This window comes from Mycteria americana, chromosome 2, assembly GCF_035582795.1.
Source record: "Mycteria americana isolate JAX WOST 10 ecotype Jacksonville Zoo and Gardens chromosome 2, USCA_MyAme_1.0, whole genome shotgun sequence".
In the NCBI taxonomy this organism is placed as follows: Eukaryota; Metazoa; Chordata; class Aves; order Ciconiiformes; family Ciconiidae; genus Mycteria; species Mycteria americana.
Genome location: NC_134366.1, coordinates 54277902 through 54296477, shown reverse-complemented (window position 1 = coordinate 54296477; position 18576 = coordinate 54277902). Strand labels below are relative to the sequence as shown.

General features: G+C 46.5%; 1 protein-coding gene across 1 annotated transcript in view; it reads left to right on the top strand.

The window, feature by feature from the left end:
- EEPD1 (endonuclease/exonuclease/phosphatase family domain containing 1) overlaps positions 1 to 18576 on the top strand; it is a 68805-nt gene that overhangs the window by 29704 nt on the left and 20525 nt on the right. The window contains exon 2 of the mRNA XM_075495598.1: positions 9329 to 9380. Coding sequence (XP_075351713.1) covers positions 9329 to 9380 — 52 coding nt within the window. The remainder of the gene's footprint in view (positions 1 to 9328; positions 9381 to 18576) is intronic.

The window sequence follows — 18576 nt, the reverse complement described above, 5'->3', positions numbered from 1 at the left end:
TTTGTGTTATTAACCCCAACATGGGTTGGGGGCACTTCTGTTACATGCATCCATGCTCCGCTCTTGGATATGTAAGTCATCCATAAAATGTCACTGTGGGCCATAACATGGCTATGGGATCTTATCTCAAGAACAAAGGGGAAAAGTTTATGGACTGAAAGGGAGGGAGGAGGGAATGATTTAATGATGCTCAAAATAACGCTTTGGAGTTGAGTGGGTTTTGCGCAGGCTATTTATAATAATGTCTGTGAGTCTAGCTGAAGCGTGATTCGGTACAGCTGTATGCTGAAGAAGGAGCCAGAAAACTAAGAGAAGTCAAATGGCATTTCTTGATGTTGTTAACTTTAGTCAGGCTTATGCACTGGCTAATAGAAAGCATGAGGTTTTTGGAAAAACTCAGGCCCCGAGCAAAGATGTATAAGCTTGCAGAGCAAATTGAGACCAGTCCTCAGTTCACATTGCTGCTGGATGACAAACCCAGGGTCGGTGATGATGAGCCACGTGTCGTACCAGCCCGCAGGTAGGAGACCGGCCGTGCCGGCTGTCCGGGGAGCTCTGTTCTTCCAGGCTGAGGAGGGAGGCTGGCTGCTGGGAAGTAAGAGCAAAGCGGTCGGAAATCCAGCTGTGCTGGCATGCCTGGAGACTGAGACTGCACCAGCTGTTTGCAGGCTAACAAGGCACGGAGAGCTAAGGCGCAGGCGCTGGGAGTGCCAGCTTCCAGCCGGGTCTTGCGTTCGGCTACCTTCGCAGCCGCCCTGCATCACAGCACCTAGCAGATTCTGTAGGATGCCGGCGTGGGGCCAAGTGTTTGCTTAAACGCTTCGCAGACTCTCTGATCACTGAACTTAATGCTGCACATTTTCCTCACTTCCTCCTCTCCCTTTTTCTCCAAACTACCAGGTTCTGCACTGAATGGAAACCTCAGCTCCGCCCTGGGGTCGGCTCAGCAGATGCAGGTCGCTGTGCTTGTTGATGCAGGGCTCTGCTCTGGAGACCTTCTCCCTTGATAGTGGCAGCCAAGTGACCTGTGTCCGTAATGGCTGCAATTCTAGTGCTGTACAGGGATGGTCCAGAAGCTGGCTGTAATCCTAAATCCTCTCTACCCCTATACTAGAGCACCCTTCAAGCTGGTTTTGGAGGAAGCAGCTTCTCTTCCTCAGGTGAAGACCTCAGGTGCATTCTTGCATGGATGGATCTTGGATCTGCCTTGCGCGGCGGTTTCTGTCTATTCCATCTGCCTTGCTGCAGAGCCATAGGTTCGCTGGTTTGCAGGCAGATGACCCTCTGGTGGCTCTTAGGAAGGCCCTGGCATCCCCTATTGCAAGAGCAGATGGGATTTTGTGGGCAATGCGAACTCAAGCTGGGAAGTGAAGCTCAATGCAAATAAAACGCGATGATGGCTCATGGTGAATAGGAACGCACCAACCAGCAAGGGACTTATCGGCAAGTTTTCAGTATTGCAAAAGGTTGCTAAAAAGGCTTAAATTATTCCTGGGTACGTGGGATTAGAGAGAGGAACCCAATGCTACATGTTTTTAAGTAAGAATACTTAGAGGAAAGGATTGCAATGCTACTCTGAGGAGTAGAAATGTGCTGTAGCTATAGGCATTTGCTCAGCACTGTGACTAATCTTCTGGAAACCAAAAGGAATTCCCTTAGAGGAGAATGCCGTGCATCACCCGTGGCCAAAAAAAGAGGGAGTCGTGTTTCCTTGACAGCACATCATGTTTGCATATTTTTACTGCTGGAGGAGAGTCCTTCATCCTGATCGCTGCATGTTTTCAGGTATTTTGAGTGTGCCTGGGGTGTCAGGATATTAATTCCAACAGCTTTGTTTAAACAGATCATGTAAGTAATTGAGTCAGTGAGTATTTTTAATAGGGTTTCAGAAACAAGCAGGGACATTCTAATCAAGCCAGTATTGTTACTTGCATTACAGGTTTCTTGCCAGTATACTTTAAAGCTGGTAGATTAGAGCAGGTGCTCCAGGAACCAAAAGGTTTCTTCAGGAAATATGATTTTTCTACAACTTTATTCAGCGTTAGTGTTTGCATACTGCAGGTGAGGATGAAAGGACGGACTCCACAGTATATAAACAGAGTACTTAAGTGTTGCATTGTAGACAGCAAGAGCTTGGGCTTCAAACCCAAGTAACTCACTTTGCATTTCTGCTTTATTAGAGATTTCCCCCCTGCCCCTCAGTTACTGATTATATTCCCATCTACTCTGAAATCCTTGGTGAACACATAAGCTACAAACAGCATATGTAGTTATGAGCTGCTTTCAGTGTTTGTAGGATTGCTGATGCAGTGCCTAAATAAGCAGCGTGATTTCTTTTCAAAGCATCAAACCCCCAAAGCAGCAGCCTTGAAAGAAGCTGCATTTCCAAGCCGACATTGCATAAAGTAGCACATAGTAATGTTGCTTGGAATTGCTGGCAGAAATAGCAGTACATAACTGGCTATCAGGTGAAATTTTCCAGGTAGTGGACTGTAATCCAGTGGGCAGAGACAGCATCCCTGGTGGTGCTTCAAGGAAAGAAGCATCTTGCAGCTGGTTGTATGAAGGCTGATATTTGCATTTGCTGACTCCTTTTGACCCAGAAAAAATACCTGGTGTTGCCTGAGGAGCAAAGAGTAAAGTACTGGGCAAACACTGATCTCTGTAAATTTATAACAGTAGAGGGAAGTCTTTTTTTCTCACCAAGAGTCAAACAATGTTGTTGCAAGTCATGTAACAACATTGAATTTGCATTCAGCCCTGCATAGGCAGTGTCTCTGTAGGATGTAAACATTTTGTATGGGTTCTTCACCTCTGAACAAGACATCCCTGTAAATACAATGAGATAAAGTAAAAAGATTCCTGCTCCCTTTTTTATTACTTGCTTCTGTGTAACTCAGTATACTTTGTTTTAAATAAAAGCATACCGGTTGAAGGACTTCTTGTGGGGCTTTACTAGTGTAAATGGGAAGGAGGGTAGGTTTGTACACTAAGATGATGATCTCTGATGAAAACAGTACTTGCATTTGGGGCAGTCTACATCTGTCTTCTGCAGTTGTTGAGTGTCAGATAATCCATAATTAACATTCTAGAAATAAATCAGTCAATTGGTAGAAGCATCAGCAGCCTTGATGGATAGATTCTACCTTTTGATGATAAAGTGATTGAAAAGTCTCTGGCTTCAAAAGGAAAAAGACAAAAGTATTTTGCATAACAAGACCCACATTGTTGTACAGCTTGCAGAAGGGAATGGGAAAATGTTAGATTTTACTTTGTACACGTGGACTTGAAGGAATCTTTGCGGCAGCCCAGCTGGCTGTGAGCATCCTGGATGTCTCCGCATGCGTGTTAGACTACCTCCCTCTCACCCGTCCTGTGTTTTTCCGAAATGCGCCGCAACAGAGGCGGGTCACCCAAAACTAAGAGGTGAGCCCTGAATTCAGAGACAGGTCTTGATTGTGCCTGCATTGCTACTGCCTATGTTATCGGACTTTGTTCTCCAAGATGCATCAGCCTAGGCTCCTTCTGAAGTTCAAGGTTGGACACAACATTGCAGGGCTTTTTAAATGGAGGTGCCTGCTTTGCTTGGTGCCCATCCCATCTTTATTTCGCTTGCTGGCTGAATTGCAAGGAAAAGTATGTTAAAAAATACCTTGTATTGGCTTTGTACTTTCCCTAAGAACCTTCCAGTTCAGCTGAATGCTTGCCTGCAGCCTAGTGTGTTCACCAAACGGTAACAGAAAATCATGTGTCCCCTGCTACTGAAGTGGTTGGGCTTTAATGGAATACCTTTTTCTTTTTCCTGATTATCCTGTTGTTTTCTGAACCATCTCCACCCTCTCTGTCTTAGTAATAATAGCCTCTACAGACTGGAAATGTATGGTCTGGGACTATTTTATAATTCATTGGATATAGGCTTTTTATGATGCTTTGAAGACATCTGAAAACTAGAAGTACATTAAAGTGAAAGCACATTCGTGTTTAGGGGTTAGGCTGTGAATACTTGTAGTGGAAAGCATTGTAACACAGTAGAAGGACAGGACTAAAGCTATGTTTTGCCAGCTGCTGTTTTAGGATGGACATACATAAATAATGTATAAGATGTCTGTGGACATTCAAGAATTATGCAACATTGCTCTGAGGTTTTGAAAGGCTAATAAAACTCCTTGTAGTATATGGCAAATTATATCCTTTGGCAGACTTCTATGTTGACTATTCGCACAGTCTTGAATACGAGCTTTTAACTATACTGGCTCTTTGCTGTGTCTGTCTACAGAGTCGTGAGAGTCATTTAGACATTATTTATATGCATCATTTGGTTCTTCCACTGCCACACAGATGTTTTCGTATCCCTGGGTAAAGGAAATTATCCTCTGGAGTCCAAGGATAATATATTAAGCAACTGGGTTTAAGACTGGGTAAGGAAGGTGAGCAGTCGGAGTTGCAATACTAGTCTACTCGGTGGGTAAAAAGGCTGCCAGCTTTCTGTAAGCCTGACTTGGGGCAGCATAGTGTGACAGCAGCTTCTGCCCTTGTGGGAGGACGTAGGGGACGATGCCAGGATAGGTGGGTTGAACTGCCCTGGGGAAGTGAGGTTCCTCTCTCATTTCATTGACCATATAGCGAATCTAAACGTTAGCTTCGACTAGGCACCAAAGATGTAGAGAGCTAAAGTTTAGGTGGGCTGAATCGTAACCATGCTGTCCTAAAGATTCCCGGCTCCGTAGGTGGATGTGTTGTTGATCCCTTCTGCTCTCTGGCCAAGGAGCTGGCCACATCTCTGGCCAATGTGGACCATTGATGGCGAGTGCCCAGGGATGGGGAGGTGTGAGGTGTGGCTAGTAAGAAACTCAGGAGCGCAGGTTATTTTCTCTTCTCTCCTTCCAGTGGTGGGCAGTGACACCAGAAGGAACAGAGATGCCCAATCTATTAATGCATGGCTCCGTGGCTGGTGTCATCGCCACGGATTTGGTTTTTTTGACAACGGAATGGCCTACGCCGCACCGGGTTTGCTGGCATCCGATGGGATTCATCTTTCTCAAAGGGGAAAGAGAATCTTTGCACAGGAACTTGCAGGGCTCATTGACAGAGCTTTAAACTAGACTCGAAGGGGGAGGGGGATAATATCAGGCTTGCCCGAGAGAAGCTGAGGGGCGACGTGCCATGGTTGGAGGGAGCGGCTGACAGCGAGGACAGTCGGCCTGAGTCCTCGAGATGCACGGGGTACGCTTGGGCACAGCCGAAGTCGAGCGGAGTTGAGCCAGGGGATACTGAGGCAATGGGAGCCAAGAGGGAAACACCAGTGAAATGCCTCAAAGCACGCAAGGGGTGTTCTTCTATGAAGGAGGCACGGACGACACCCCAGCTGAAGTGCCTCTACACCAATGCACGCAGCATGGGCAACAAGCAGGAGGAGTTGGAAGCCATTGTACGTCAGGAAAACTATGATATGGTGGCCATCACAGAAACATGGTGGGATGACTCGCACAACTGGAGTGCAGCGGTGGATGGCTATAAACTCTTCAGGAGGGATAGGCGAGGCAGGAGAGGTGGTGGGGTAGCCCTATACGTCAGGGAGAGTCTGGATAGTTTAGAGCTCAATGATGGTGATGATAGGGTGGAGTGTCTGTGGGTCAGAATCAGGGGGAAGGCCAACAAGGCAGATATTGTGGTGGGAGTCTGTTACAGACCCCCCAACCAGGATGAGGGGACAGATGAACTATTCTATAAGCAGCTGGGAGAAGCCTCACGATCGCTAGCCCTTGTTCTTGTGGGGGACTTCAACCTGCCAGATGTCTGCTGGAAATACAATACAGCAGAGAGGAACCAGTCCAGGAGGTTCCTGGAGCGTGTGGCAGATAACTTCCTGACGCAGCTGGTGAGTGAGCCAACGAGGGAAGGTGCCCCGCTGGACCTCTTGTTCACCAACAGAGAAGGACTGGTGAGTGATGTGATGGTTGGAGGCTGTCTTGGGCAGAGCGATCATGAAATGATAGAGTTTTTGATACGTGGAGAAGCGGCGAGGGGGGTCGGCAAAACTGCCACCTTAGACTTCCGGAGGGCGGACTTCAGCCTGTTTAGGAGACTGGTCGACAGAGTCCCCTGGGAGGCAGCTCTTATGGGCAAAGGGGTCCAGGAAGGCTGGACATTCTTTAAGGAGGAAGTCCTAAAGGCACAAGAGCGGGCTGTCCCCAGGTGCCGAAAGACGAGCCGGCGGGGAAGAAGACCGGCCTGGCTGACTAGAGAGCTCTGGCTCGAACTGAGGAGAAAGAGGAGAGTCTATGACCTCTGGAAGAAGGGGCGGGCAACTCAGGAGGACTACAGGGGTGTAGCGAGGCTGTGCAGGGAGAAAACTAGAAGGGCCAAAGCTGAGCTAGAGCTCAGTCTGGCTGCTGCTATAAAAGACAACAAAAAACACTTCTTCAAATACATTAGCAGCAAAAGGAGAGCTAAGGAGAATCTCCAGCCCCTAGTAGATGTGGGAGGAAACACAGTGACCAAGGATGAGGAAAAGGCTGAGGTACTTAATGCCTTCTTTGCCTCAGTCTTTAATAGCAGGGCCGAATGTTCTATGGGTACCCAGCCCCTGGAGTTGGAAGATAGGGATGGGGACCAGACTGGAGCCCCCATTATCCAGGGGGAAATGGTGAGTGACCTGCTGCACCACTTAGACACTCACAAGTCTATGGGGCCTGATGAGATCCACCCGAGAGTGTTGAAGGAGCTGGCAGATGTGCTCACCAAGCCCCTTTCCATCATTTACCAGCAGTCCTGGCTAACTGGGGAAGTCCCTGCTGACTGGAGATTAGCGAATGTGACACCCATCTTCAAGAAGGGCCGGAAGGAGGACCCGGGGAACTACAGGCCTGTCAGCCTGACCTCGGTGCCGGGGAAGCTGATGGAGCAGATCATCCTGAGTGCTATCACACGGCATGTAGAGAATAACCAGGGGATCAGGCCCAGCCAGCATGGGTTCAGGAAAGGCAGGTCCTGCTTGACCAACCTGATCTCCTTCTATGATAAGGTGACCCGCCTAGTGGATGAGGGGAAGGCTGTGGATGTTGTCTATCTAGACTTCAGTAAAGCCTTTGACACGGTTTCCCACGGCATTCTCCTGGAGAAACTGGCTGCTCATGGCTTGGACGGGTGTACTCTTTGCTGGGTAAAGAACTGGCTGGACGGCCGGGCCCAGAGAGTGGTGGTGAATGGAGTTTACTCCGGTTGGCGGCCGGTCACAAGCGGTGTTCCCCAGGGCTCGGTGTTGGGGCCAGTTCTGTTTAACATCTTTATCAATGATCTGGACGAAGGGATCGAGTGCACTCTCAGTAAGTTTGCAGACGACACCAAGTTGTGTGGGAGTGTTGATCTGCTGGAGGGTAGGCAGGCTCTGCAGAGGGACCTGGACAGGCTGGATCGATGGGCTGGGGTGAATTGTATGAGGTTTAACAAGGCCAAGTGCAAGGTCCTGCACTTGGGCCACAGCAACCCCATGCAACGCTACAGGCTTGGGGAAGAGTGGCTGGAAAGCTGCCTGGCAGAGAAGGACCTGGGGGTGTTGGTTGACAGCCGCCTGAATATGAGCCAGCAGTGTGCCCAGGCGGCCAAGAAGGCCAATGGCATCCTGGCCTGTATCAAAAATAGCGTGGCCAGCAGGACTAGGGAAGTGATTGTGCCCCTGTACTCGGCACTGGTGAGGCCGCACCTCGAATACTGTGTTCAGTTTTGGGCCCCCCACTACAAGAGGGATATTGAGGTACTGGAGCGCGTACAGAGAAGGGCAACGAAGCTGGTGAAGGGTCTGGAGCAGAAGTCTTATGAGGAGCGGCTGAGGGAGCTGGGACTGTTTAGCCTGGAGAAAAGGAGGCTGAGGGGAGACCTCATCGCTCTCTACAACTACCTGAAAGGAGGTTGTAGAGAGGTGGGGGTCGGTCTCTTCTCCCAGGTAACAAGTGATAGGACAAGAGGAAATGGCCTCAAGTTGCGCCAGGGGAGGTTTAGACTGGATATGAGGAAATTTTTCTTCACCGAGAGGGTTATCAAGCATTGGAACAGACTGCCCAGGGAAGTGGTTGAGTCGCCATCCCTGGAGGTATTTAAAGGACGTTTGGATGAGGTACTTAGAGACATGGTGTAGTGATGGTTTTTGGCAGTGTTAGGTTTATGGTTGGACTCGATGATCTTAAAGGTCTTTTCCAACCTATATGATTCTGTGATTCTGTGATTCTGTGATTCTGTGATTCTGTGGCCTCACCAGTGCTGCGCAGAGGGGAAGGACCACCTCCGTCCACCTGCTGGCAATGCTTTGCCAATACTGTTCAGGTTCATACCTGTCCTGTGAGCCCTGCAGCTTGGTGGGGATGCAACAAGGTCTTTCCTGAAATTCCTTAGCGTGGAAAGGATTGGGCTTTTGCAATACACGGGGACACGTGCAAGTAACTGAAGTTGAAGGAGGACAGATAATTTCTGTTGAGTTTTTGATAATTTCTTATAATTATGAGATTGATAATTTCATATAATAATGAGATTGATTATTTCTATTGAGTAAATACTCATTAAACTGATTAGGAAAGTGTAGATGTTGTACAAGGTTCTCTTATATACCTTGGTTTACCTGTGATTTCACCCATCTTACAGGGCAAAATCCTGCTTGAGTAACTCTCATAATCTTGTTGAAGTGAACGAAATTCAGTGTGCAGGATTTAGCCCCTAGAGGTAAACTTGGAAAAGATTCAGTAGGTGAAGAAATCTGGGTTCGATTAGCAAATGGCATTACAAGAATAATAATTATGGATTATCTCTGTACCTTTCTTTCAAACAGTTATGCACATTTCCCTCATACCTCCCTCAGGTTTCTTGAGCTGGGTTGTCTTAGTTACTGTACCTCACGTACAATATTGTAAATCCCTGGGAATGACTTTCGTGGGACTCATAGAAACCTATTGATACTGAAGAACAAAACTGACTAAAAATGACAGAAATATTTATAGTCTTCCTCTGTGTTTGTCGTTCAGAAGATCCTTCAGTGTTAATTTAGGGTATTAAAAATGTAATGATTAATGCAGTTTCTCTGTAAGGTGAATTCAGATATGCTTTTAAGTCAGAAACCAGAAAATCTGTTTGGGACGGCTAATTCAAAGCAAACAAAGTAACACTGGTTCTCTCTTGCTTTGGTTTATTATATCCTGAGAACTTTTGGTATCTGTACCTCTATAGACTCTTTTGTGAAGTGAGAAGATAAAAAGAGAGCTTCAGTTCTGCTGTTACTTGTGTTTCTGTAATGCTCGCAATGGAGTGATTCATTCTTTTTTCCTCTGTTTTTTTCTTACAGTATCAAGCTTTTGGCTGTGCAGGAGCTGGTCGATAGAGAAGCGCTGGAAAAGGTATTTAAAAATATCTCTAATACAACTGTCATAATACATTTAAGCTCTTAAAGCCCTCTGTGTTAGTCGCGCTTCCTAACTTTATGGAAAATCATGCAGCATAAAATAGGACATCTTCCTAGCTACATAGTACGTGAAGCCAGAGGGGTGACGTTTTGTCCAAGTTGACCGCATGCTTTTGGTGTTTTCCGATTTTACACTGGGCTTGGGGTAAGCAATGCCTCTAGCCTGCCCATATTAGCTTTCCCAAAATCAGTTCCTTGCTATCAGCTAGGATAAGTAGATGATTTGAACCAACAAAGATGAATGTCTGAAGCAGACAGAGTGTCTGAGGAGCCCCTTTTGAACATCCAGCTCGGGAGAATGGCAGGAGGTGCCTTGGCAGAAATGTGGTTTAATTTAGTGATGAAGGGCTCAAAGCAGCCAGCTGCTCAACATCAGCCCTAACAACACCAGCCGAGTACATGGTGTCTGTTAGCCTGAGCTCTCCTCCTGTCTGCCCTGTGCAGGGATAGACCTGCCTTTAAGCCTGGTCTTCCAGGGAGCTGAGGGTCCATCGACTGTCCCAGGGATGGTGGGGTTTGCAAACAGCCTGTTCTTGGCTGGGGGGGGGGCAGAGAGGAGGAGCTGTGCGGAGCCGATGGCTTCCTGCGTCCGAGCAGTGTGGTCCTGTTCAGGGGCCGCATCCCCCCGGTCCAGCGCCGAAGACCTCCCGTTGGCTTTGCCGAGGCGCCGGTGCCTCAGCAGCCTGAGATCCCACCTGCAGAGCCGCAGCAAAACCAGTAGCCGCGAAAGGCTGGAGGGTTCGTAAATAATAAAACCCAGTGTTGCTCTTCAGCCAAGGGTGTTGCAAACACAGCAGTACCCTATAGATCATTTCCTGCTGCGTGAAGAACCAAATGTTGTATTTCTTATTGTTTTATGATTTTGCTGGCTGGAGGGTAGGACTGGACTCCCAGTGCCCATGCTGGGACCAGTGGGTTCCCTTCACTTTCTGCACCAGCTCCTTCATCTAGAAGACCAAGGAGCCAGCCAGGAGGCAGCATGGAAATATGAGACACTTGGTAGGATTCAAATAAAAGAACTGGATTCAGAGCCCTGCCGGGAAAACTGCTGCCTTATGGCAGGCATTGAGCTGCTGCTGACCCAAGCAGCCCCTCTGAGTGACCTGGCAAGGCTCGGGGAGGAAGGAGGAAGCCTTCTCCTGCCTCGAGCGCATCCTGTCTGTGTGAAGGAGAAGGTCCTTAAAGCCAGACGGCCATGGCTACATCTGCTGGGTCCTCTACAAATACTGGGTAAAACGAAATCCAGCAGCAGCAGGTGCTTCAGCCTCGTGCTTTGCCACTGACTGGAGATGCGTTTCACAGAGGTCCTATGTACAACCCAGTAAATTCAAGAGGGGCATCTCTTCGTTGGCTTTGGTGAACTCAGATTTTGACCCGAAGAGGTGGCTTTTGTTAAAAGGCAGGTGACGCTGTAGTTTTTTGCATGCGAAGAAGACACGGTTCTCAACCACTCGTTGTGCAAAACAGGTTAACGTTCACAAATTGCTGTCGTTTGCAGCAGTCGGCTTCTCTGGCACCTCACACCCTGTACGCTTCTCGCCTTCCTGTGGCCCAATGCCTCCTACAGCCCGGCAAGGGCCAGTGGCAAGGGCCAGTGGCAAGGGCCAGTGAGCTCAGCCTGGTGGGAATGGCTGTTTGAGGCACTGCCTGGAGCTCTGCAGGAAGCTCTTCAGAAAGGCTCAGCTTCAGAAAAATCATCTTTCTGAACTGAGCTCTCGGAATATTTGATATCTGCTTTCATACAATGCCAAGCTTAAAGAATTTTAAAGGCCAGTTTAGCCCTCTGGAAAATAACAGGGTGGAATTATGTAAGTTCAAAGAAATTCGCTGCCTTTATTTTTTAAATACAGGAGGGGAAAAAAAAGTAGACTAGAACAAAATCTCTTGTCCTGCCTGCTTGCAGTGTCAGGTTTTGAGAACACGTGCTGAGTTTTGTATTCGTAAATCATTATTTATCTGCATTATATTGCAGGAATACAGAATATTAATAAATGATAATATTTTAATATTAATTGCAATATTGATTTTTCTGGGTTTGAAGGGGCGTTTTCTTTAAGATAGCTATGGACATGATAACCTGAAAGGGGTTTTCCTATAGGACACTTCCTAGTCTGTCATGGATGGTTTTGAACTTTTGTAACCTTATTATTTCTAAAATTCAATGCTCAGCTTTGAAAGTGTTGTTACGTATTTTTGATACTTGCGTGGAAACCCAGAGCGAGTAGAAGCACGCTGGTGAACAGCAGTGCCCCCTGAAAAGACTTAGGGGCACGCACTAGTGCTAGTGCTGCAGCTCCATTAAATCAAATCACGTTGAAGTTAAGCGCACGCGTAGCGAGTCTCTCGAGAACCAGGGCCTTGAGACAGTATCAGAAAATGATCTGGCACTGCAAAACACAGTTTACTGTCACCATTTTGAAACGGGATGACGGTCTGGGAGGCAAGGCACATGAAGCAGCAGGCTGTCGGAGCAGGCTGGGAGAACCTGCTTGAACCATTGGGGTCTTGAGAAGGTGGCAAGCCCCTGCGGGTATGTCGCGGAAAGCTTTGCCCTCGTGTAGTGGAGCGCTGCTGTGCTTCAAAAGCTGCACATCAGTTACTTACTGATTGCTTACACCGAAAGGGTTTAATGCCATTCTGACTATCTTAGATACTTGACTATCTTTAAATGTTTTTCCCACCTTGGCCATTGAAAATAAATTGATCACACCGTGAGAGGCTTTGTGTCACACAAAGACTCTATTTGTTTAATTTCCTAAACCCTAATGTTTCGGGAAATTTGGCCAAAATGACCCTTTAAGCCAAAGATCTACCACGCTTGGCTGCATTTATACCTGGGGTTGCCGAAACAGAAGGGATGGTTGACTGGGTTTAATTACAGCTTGTCCTGGCTCGGGACAAGCTTGTCTGACCCTTGGATGCTGCTGATCAGCTGGTTTGTTTTTCTGGGGTGCACCTGTAAGCACTGCAGAAGCAGGGTGCTGCTTGTGGAGCTGGACCCCAGCACCACGCTTGCTGTCATTAAAAGGAACCAGAAAATAATAATTTATCATCTCGGTGAAACAGGACCAGGTCATGTAAGAATAACAAGAGTCTTTATGTGCAGAAAATTCTGGGTCAGAGATGGGCTTGTTTGTGTTTCTTTTGGCCGTAGCTCATCAGACCTGTTCCAGCACGTACTCCGCGTGAGCGGTCTCACCGGCAGCTTAAAACTAAGCGTGTGCATTTTGCATTTTGTCTTACCTGCATTTTGTCTTACCTCGGACCTTCAAATCAATCTGTTTGCTTCCCCCTGCCTCCTCGCTGGGCTTGCCCCGGCTGCCCTGGGATTGCATGGCTGGCGTGCCTTTGCTTCAGAAGTGCTGCTGCCGTTTGCCAGGGGCAGAAACGAACACAGACGGCGAGATGCCAGGGGAGGGCTTGTGGTTGTGACAGCCTTGTCCCCGCAAGGGTTCAAGGCCACTCAGGCTTTAGAAAGAAGTATCTCGGGCACGCGGGTTTGTTGGCGCTGCGTCCGGTATGAAGCATCTCTTCCTCTTCCAGAAGCACGGCTCTGGGAGAGACCCCCAGGGACGCTCCTGCCCCAGCGTGTTTTTGAGTACCTTACTCAGTCTAATTTTGGGAAGTCCTTCATTGCAGGTGAAGAACGCTACTTGGCAAGTGTTAATTGTATTTATTTGGGGAAGGGGAAAAAAATAATTCTCCTGAGGAACATGCTGTTTTTATAGTTTAAAAATAAATCTGCTTAAGTAATTAGCAGATTGAACTGCCTAGCCAGGTGACATTTCACATTGGCTGCTGTTTTAGCGTTTAAATCTGTAGTCCTTTTCCATGGGCAGCAAGTATGCCAAAACGATTGTTCTCATTGGTGCTTGGTGCCCATAGGATGTGCAGGAGGAGTCATCCATATTGCAAGAAAAATAAAAATATTCTTTGCATTCTGTCAAATGTTCCCCCCATGCCTTTCAGGTGTTAACACCGGCTCTCGAACTCATTTCTCCTTCAGAGGTAGGTTATTGAGGAAAGTTAAATAAGCCGTACAACAACGTTATATTTAGTAACCCTCCGACAGCTTTTCGTAAGGTAAGCCTGCTTTGGGAACAAGCAGCAGTAACCCATTAGTTTCGTATTTGTGTATTAATAAGCAAGTGCATCTGCTGTTACTGGGGATGAGAAAGGACTGTCCACTTGGCTCCAAAGACAGAGCAGTTTGTTGTCTTCTCATCAGGAAATGCAAATCGCATAACTCTGATTCAGCAGTTTGTGAAAGTGTGGAGTTCGTCGGCAAAGTGATGCTTGTTCTGCTTGAAGTTGGACGTGATCTATCTACACTGGTATGAGAGGTACACTGGGTGGGCTGAAGCATGGTAGGAGTTGGGGTGAGAATTGTGATTTTCTTCAGGGATGATGTTCTTGAAGTTGATAACTTGCAGCTTGAAAATCAGGATAAGTAACACAGGTTTCACTATCCAGGCCTGTCTGTGCCAGTGATGGCAAATTTATGCACTGTGAGCTACGTCCAAGAGGTCAGTGAAAAGAAAGTGAGAAGAACAAAGTAATTATCAGTAGGCTTACATTGTCTGTATGGGGATTTTCACCTTCACTGGAGAAGTTTTGGAGGTCACAAATCAAAAGGTATTGAAAGTCTCTTACCTGGTGTTTGAAGTAGAGGTCCTGTAGCTGTGAAGCACAGGACACATTAGCTAGACACCAGGAGAGGCAGCGACGTAGGTTCTAGCCATCTTAGTGCAGGAAGGGATCTCTTCTGTCTGCTGGCCAGACATTACGTGGTCATCCACTGGGCATTTCTGCTGGTGTGGACATGAGGAGTTGGGATGATAGAATGAGAAAACTCTGATCAGCCTTCTCCTCCAGATAGAATTCCTCCCCCTCCCCCGCCATGAAGAGGTATTTCTCTTTCCTGAAAGACAACATCTTTATCCTGTTGAATAAAACGGGAAGCTTAGCACTGTAAGCAAGCAATCCCTAGGATCTGTGCTCATTTTTTGACTTTTTCCACCTCTGTCAGCAGTACTAATGGCTGGAGTTGAGTCCCATGATGTGGAATCTGTTTCCTGGGTTTCCTCACCCATAGGAAAGACCAGATGTCTGTATGTGGGAGATGTTCGCTAGATGCAACCCCTTCCCATCATGGAGAATTTTCATACTGTCCCTGAGGAATCAGTGCACCACAACTGGGGTGATACTGAGGAGGTGGCATTATTTTAGTAAAAGAAAATTAACCTGCCCATCATCGATCAGAAGCAGCTTTTGTCTGAGGGGAAATGCAATGACTACTGTTGCCCACTTTTACAAGGTAGGACCCAGGAGATCAGGACAAAAGGGAGTGCTTGTTTCTTTCTAGTGGCATCGCTCTGATAATGCAATTTCAGCTACTGTCAAAAACGGGTTTGTAAAATGCTGAGCTGTGCTGTGCATTCCCTGCTGTAGCCTTCTCCTTTCTACACAGAGCATGGAGAATTTTAACTAGAAATTTGCTTTTGTTTTCTTGATCCAGTGTACTGTTTCCTCCAGATATTATCTGAACATAAAAAGTATGACGTCAATTGAGGTTCCAGAATTTCCAGTATGAAATGCATCTGCTGGAGGTTTTTATTTATCTTTTGTCTGCTTTTGAGTAGATTGAGCCAGATCAGTGTTTAATCATGATTAAGCCCATTGTAATCTCTGTTCTTCATAAAATCCCTCTCGGAGCAGAGCAGGTTGTTTATTTGTGAAAGGTTATCCCTAGGAGCTCGTTGGTGTTTGAAAGAGAGGTGCTGTTTTCCATTTGCAGGGGTAAGTATAGGCACATCGCTTCTTGCTTGCGTGGATATAAATATGTTTGTGTGTGCATTTGCTGGGGCAGTTGAAAGTAAGCGATAATATGCCTTGGCATGGAGCAGCTGGTCACCTGAGGCCGTTTATCTGGCCCGTCACCATTTCCTTGGTATAAGCACCAAGTGGCTGGCCGTGCAGTCAATGCTGCCCTTGCAGGCAAACCTTATTCCCTGTGTATAAGCTGGCACTGGCATGGGAGCTACCATCAATGTCTCCTGAAGGAAGAGCAGGGAAGGGCTGTTGACATCCCCCTGCAGGGTGAGGGTCTACCATTGCTGTCTGAGCTCTACAGCTACTGGGGTTGGACCACCTGGAATGTATCTGTTGCCCGTGCAGCCAAAATATCCTGCACTGTTGCTGCTGTTCAGTTTTTTGGAGAGTGCAATCATGCAGCAGTCCCAGAGAGGTGGGGAAGAACTGTGGTCATCCTTGATTTATGGAGGCATGCTGGAGTTAGAAGGAAATCACATGATTTTGGCAGAGTCACCTAAGATGACTGACTTTGAAGAGTCAGAGAGTGAACCTCAGTCTCCCGAGTCCCAGGCACTCTTCTAATGCCAAGATGGTCCTTCCTCTTTGGTGGGAATTGTTTCGACGTGTACCCCAGAAATGCACTTAGTTCAGGACTGAGTCTTTCTGTGCATATTTTTAAAAGCCACAGTCCTCCTGTACAGTGTGAGCCCTGTCTTGCAATCTTGCTTCGCTTCGGAGCTATTGATTAAAAAAGATTGTAAGGGAATTGGCAACGAATTAATTAGTTGCTGTAAATGAGTTACATTTACTGCCTGTTCTTAGAACTATCCTTTTCAGAAAGAGGTTGCCCTCTTTGAAACTTAAGTACATTTGGATGTCCTCTAGAATCAGATAAGGAAACAGCAGTCTCACTTTCAGAGAACAGGAAAAGGAGATGTAGACTTGGCCACTGACTCACTCGGGACCTTTGATCAATCTCTTCCAGCCCTGTTGCTGCCTCATTTTTCTGTTCCCCTGGAGAGGAGAGGTGGAATCAAGCTTCTCGCCATACCCTTTGCCTAATTCAGCCTGGGGACAGACTTCTGCATAATTAATCAGCTGAAGTAGGTCCTCCTGCCCTGTTCCTTCAAAGCCACCATGGAGTCAATGACTGACCTCTCAGAGTAAAAGGAGATAATTCCAAATCATCCAACTGAGTTTATTTTAATTCTTTTTCTCACCTTATTCCCTATTACTTACCCTTTTGCTCTCCCACGCCCTTCCTGTAGTTCCCCCTATCTCTTTCCCTTGTCTTGCTTGTTTATCTGAGTGCAGGTAATACTCAGGGGTGCAAAGTCTTTTTTTCAGACTTCACCCCCTGGGGTCCAGAAAACTCAGGGTGAAGAGAAGTATAGCTGTTATTGTGAAGGAACCATTTTTGGCTGAGTGGAGCTGGAAACGATGTTGACACCATTTCTTACAATATGGGAGGCTTCTTCGGGGTTATCCCATCCACTAAATTGACATAGGAACCCTGCAGCTATACAGTGTTTGCCTCTCTGGCCTTTCACTTCTTTTCCTCCTTTGTGTCCTCTAGGAGGGATCTAGATGGCTAGAAGTTTAAGGAGATGTATTAGTGGACCTTATGGCTCTGGCCAGCTCCATGATGATTTCAGTAGCTATCTACAGGGAACCTATGACTACTTTGTCTTTCCAGGCCCCTCTACTGCAAACCCTTGTCAAGTGGTCAACAGCCATGGAAGCACAGGCTCTCATCTACTAGTATGTCTGGCATCTTTGATCTTGGTTGGATGTTGTTTTTCCTTTAGTTGCATTGCCCATCTCTTTTCTGATGATCAGTGGACTTCAATAAACAAAACACTAGAAGCCATGCAATACACATCACTGGGAGCCATGGAGAACACAGGTTGCTCTTAAAATGCTGTCCTTTAGGAGGTGCCCTCTTCTTCCCTAGAGCATGGCTGGGCCTCCGCGAGAAGTGGAGGTACGGAGACTGCTTGTTATACTAGCTTGGCATTCTTTTGTGAGGCATCTAGTCCTATCCCTGGACAGAAGCCAAACTTATCCATTAGTAAATTATTCTCTACACTTCCAGAACAAGGAGAAGCAGAAAATATGTGTTTACAAATGCTGGCATGTATTTAAGTTTTGTTTGTGGGTGGTAGAAGTAATAGGGGTCCTTTGTCAGTCTTTTTTTTCCTAGCTTTCTTCTAGAAGATGGCAGAAGGCAAAGTAAGTTCATAGAACAGGACCAGTTCTGAATAGTCAGCAATTTTGGGGAAGGGTGGGGTTTTTTTTCCTTTTTAATAGATTGACATAGCAGCAAGAGTGTTTTAATGTCAGCCCAAATAATTTTTTGGTAGTTTATGTGGATTAAGTAATGCATATGCTCTCTGTGGGGAGCCAGAGTCCATTGCATCTGTTAGAGGAGAACTTTGGTCAGGGTTGGAGGACAGTCGCGTAGCCTCTGTGGAGGGTGCAAAACTTGTGCAAACCTATAAATAAAGAATGTGTTATTTCAGAGAGGAATCGGTGTCAAATTGGGCTCTTTAAATTAAGGGCTAGAGGTGTGAAAAAGAATATAGATGTGTATGAGATTTTTTTTTTTTAAAAAAAAAGGTGAGATGACAAGTCCTAATGCCAGCAGCCTGGAAGAGATCCTCCTAATAATAAGCATCCAAAAAAAGTAATGGAATAGGATACGAGACAGATTTAAATAACTTTACAGGAGGTGGCACAGTGTTCTGTACGGTGGCGTAATCAATTCCTGAAGGAAGAATAAATATTTGAGGCTGGCAATGGTTGTGAGTCATAGTATATATTTTTCTCTTCCTTGTTTTTGTGTTCTTACCATGGGAAAGAATGCTTGCTCTAAGCAGAGACGTAAATCAGTTGGGGAAAACAGTAATACTAACAGTAGGAAAGAAATGGATGGAAGCAAAATGCCCAGTGAATAACTATTTTTGATGCAAGGCTCTGTAGAGGTGGTCAAACTGTGACCTTGTAATAATGAGGGCTGTGCCTTTTTCCTTGTGTCTCAGCAGTTTTCTTAACACACTGCTCTTATTCCTTCTCATACTGTGTATCAGCACAGTCCCATCCGTCTTTACCGCCATGTATATGCCAGAAGCACACAATTAAAAAAAAAAACAACAAACAAAAACCAAAACCCACAAAAAAAGCCCCAACTCACTTGCTAACACCTGAAATGAGTAAATTTTTATCATGGGAATGGAGAGAGACCTAATTATCTTAAGTGCTTAAGCAGCTTTCCTTGATTAATAACATTCAAAACTGCGATTTTCCTGTTCCCTTTT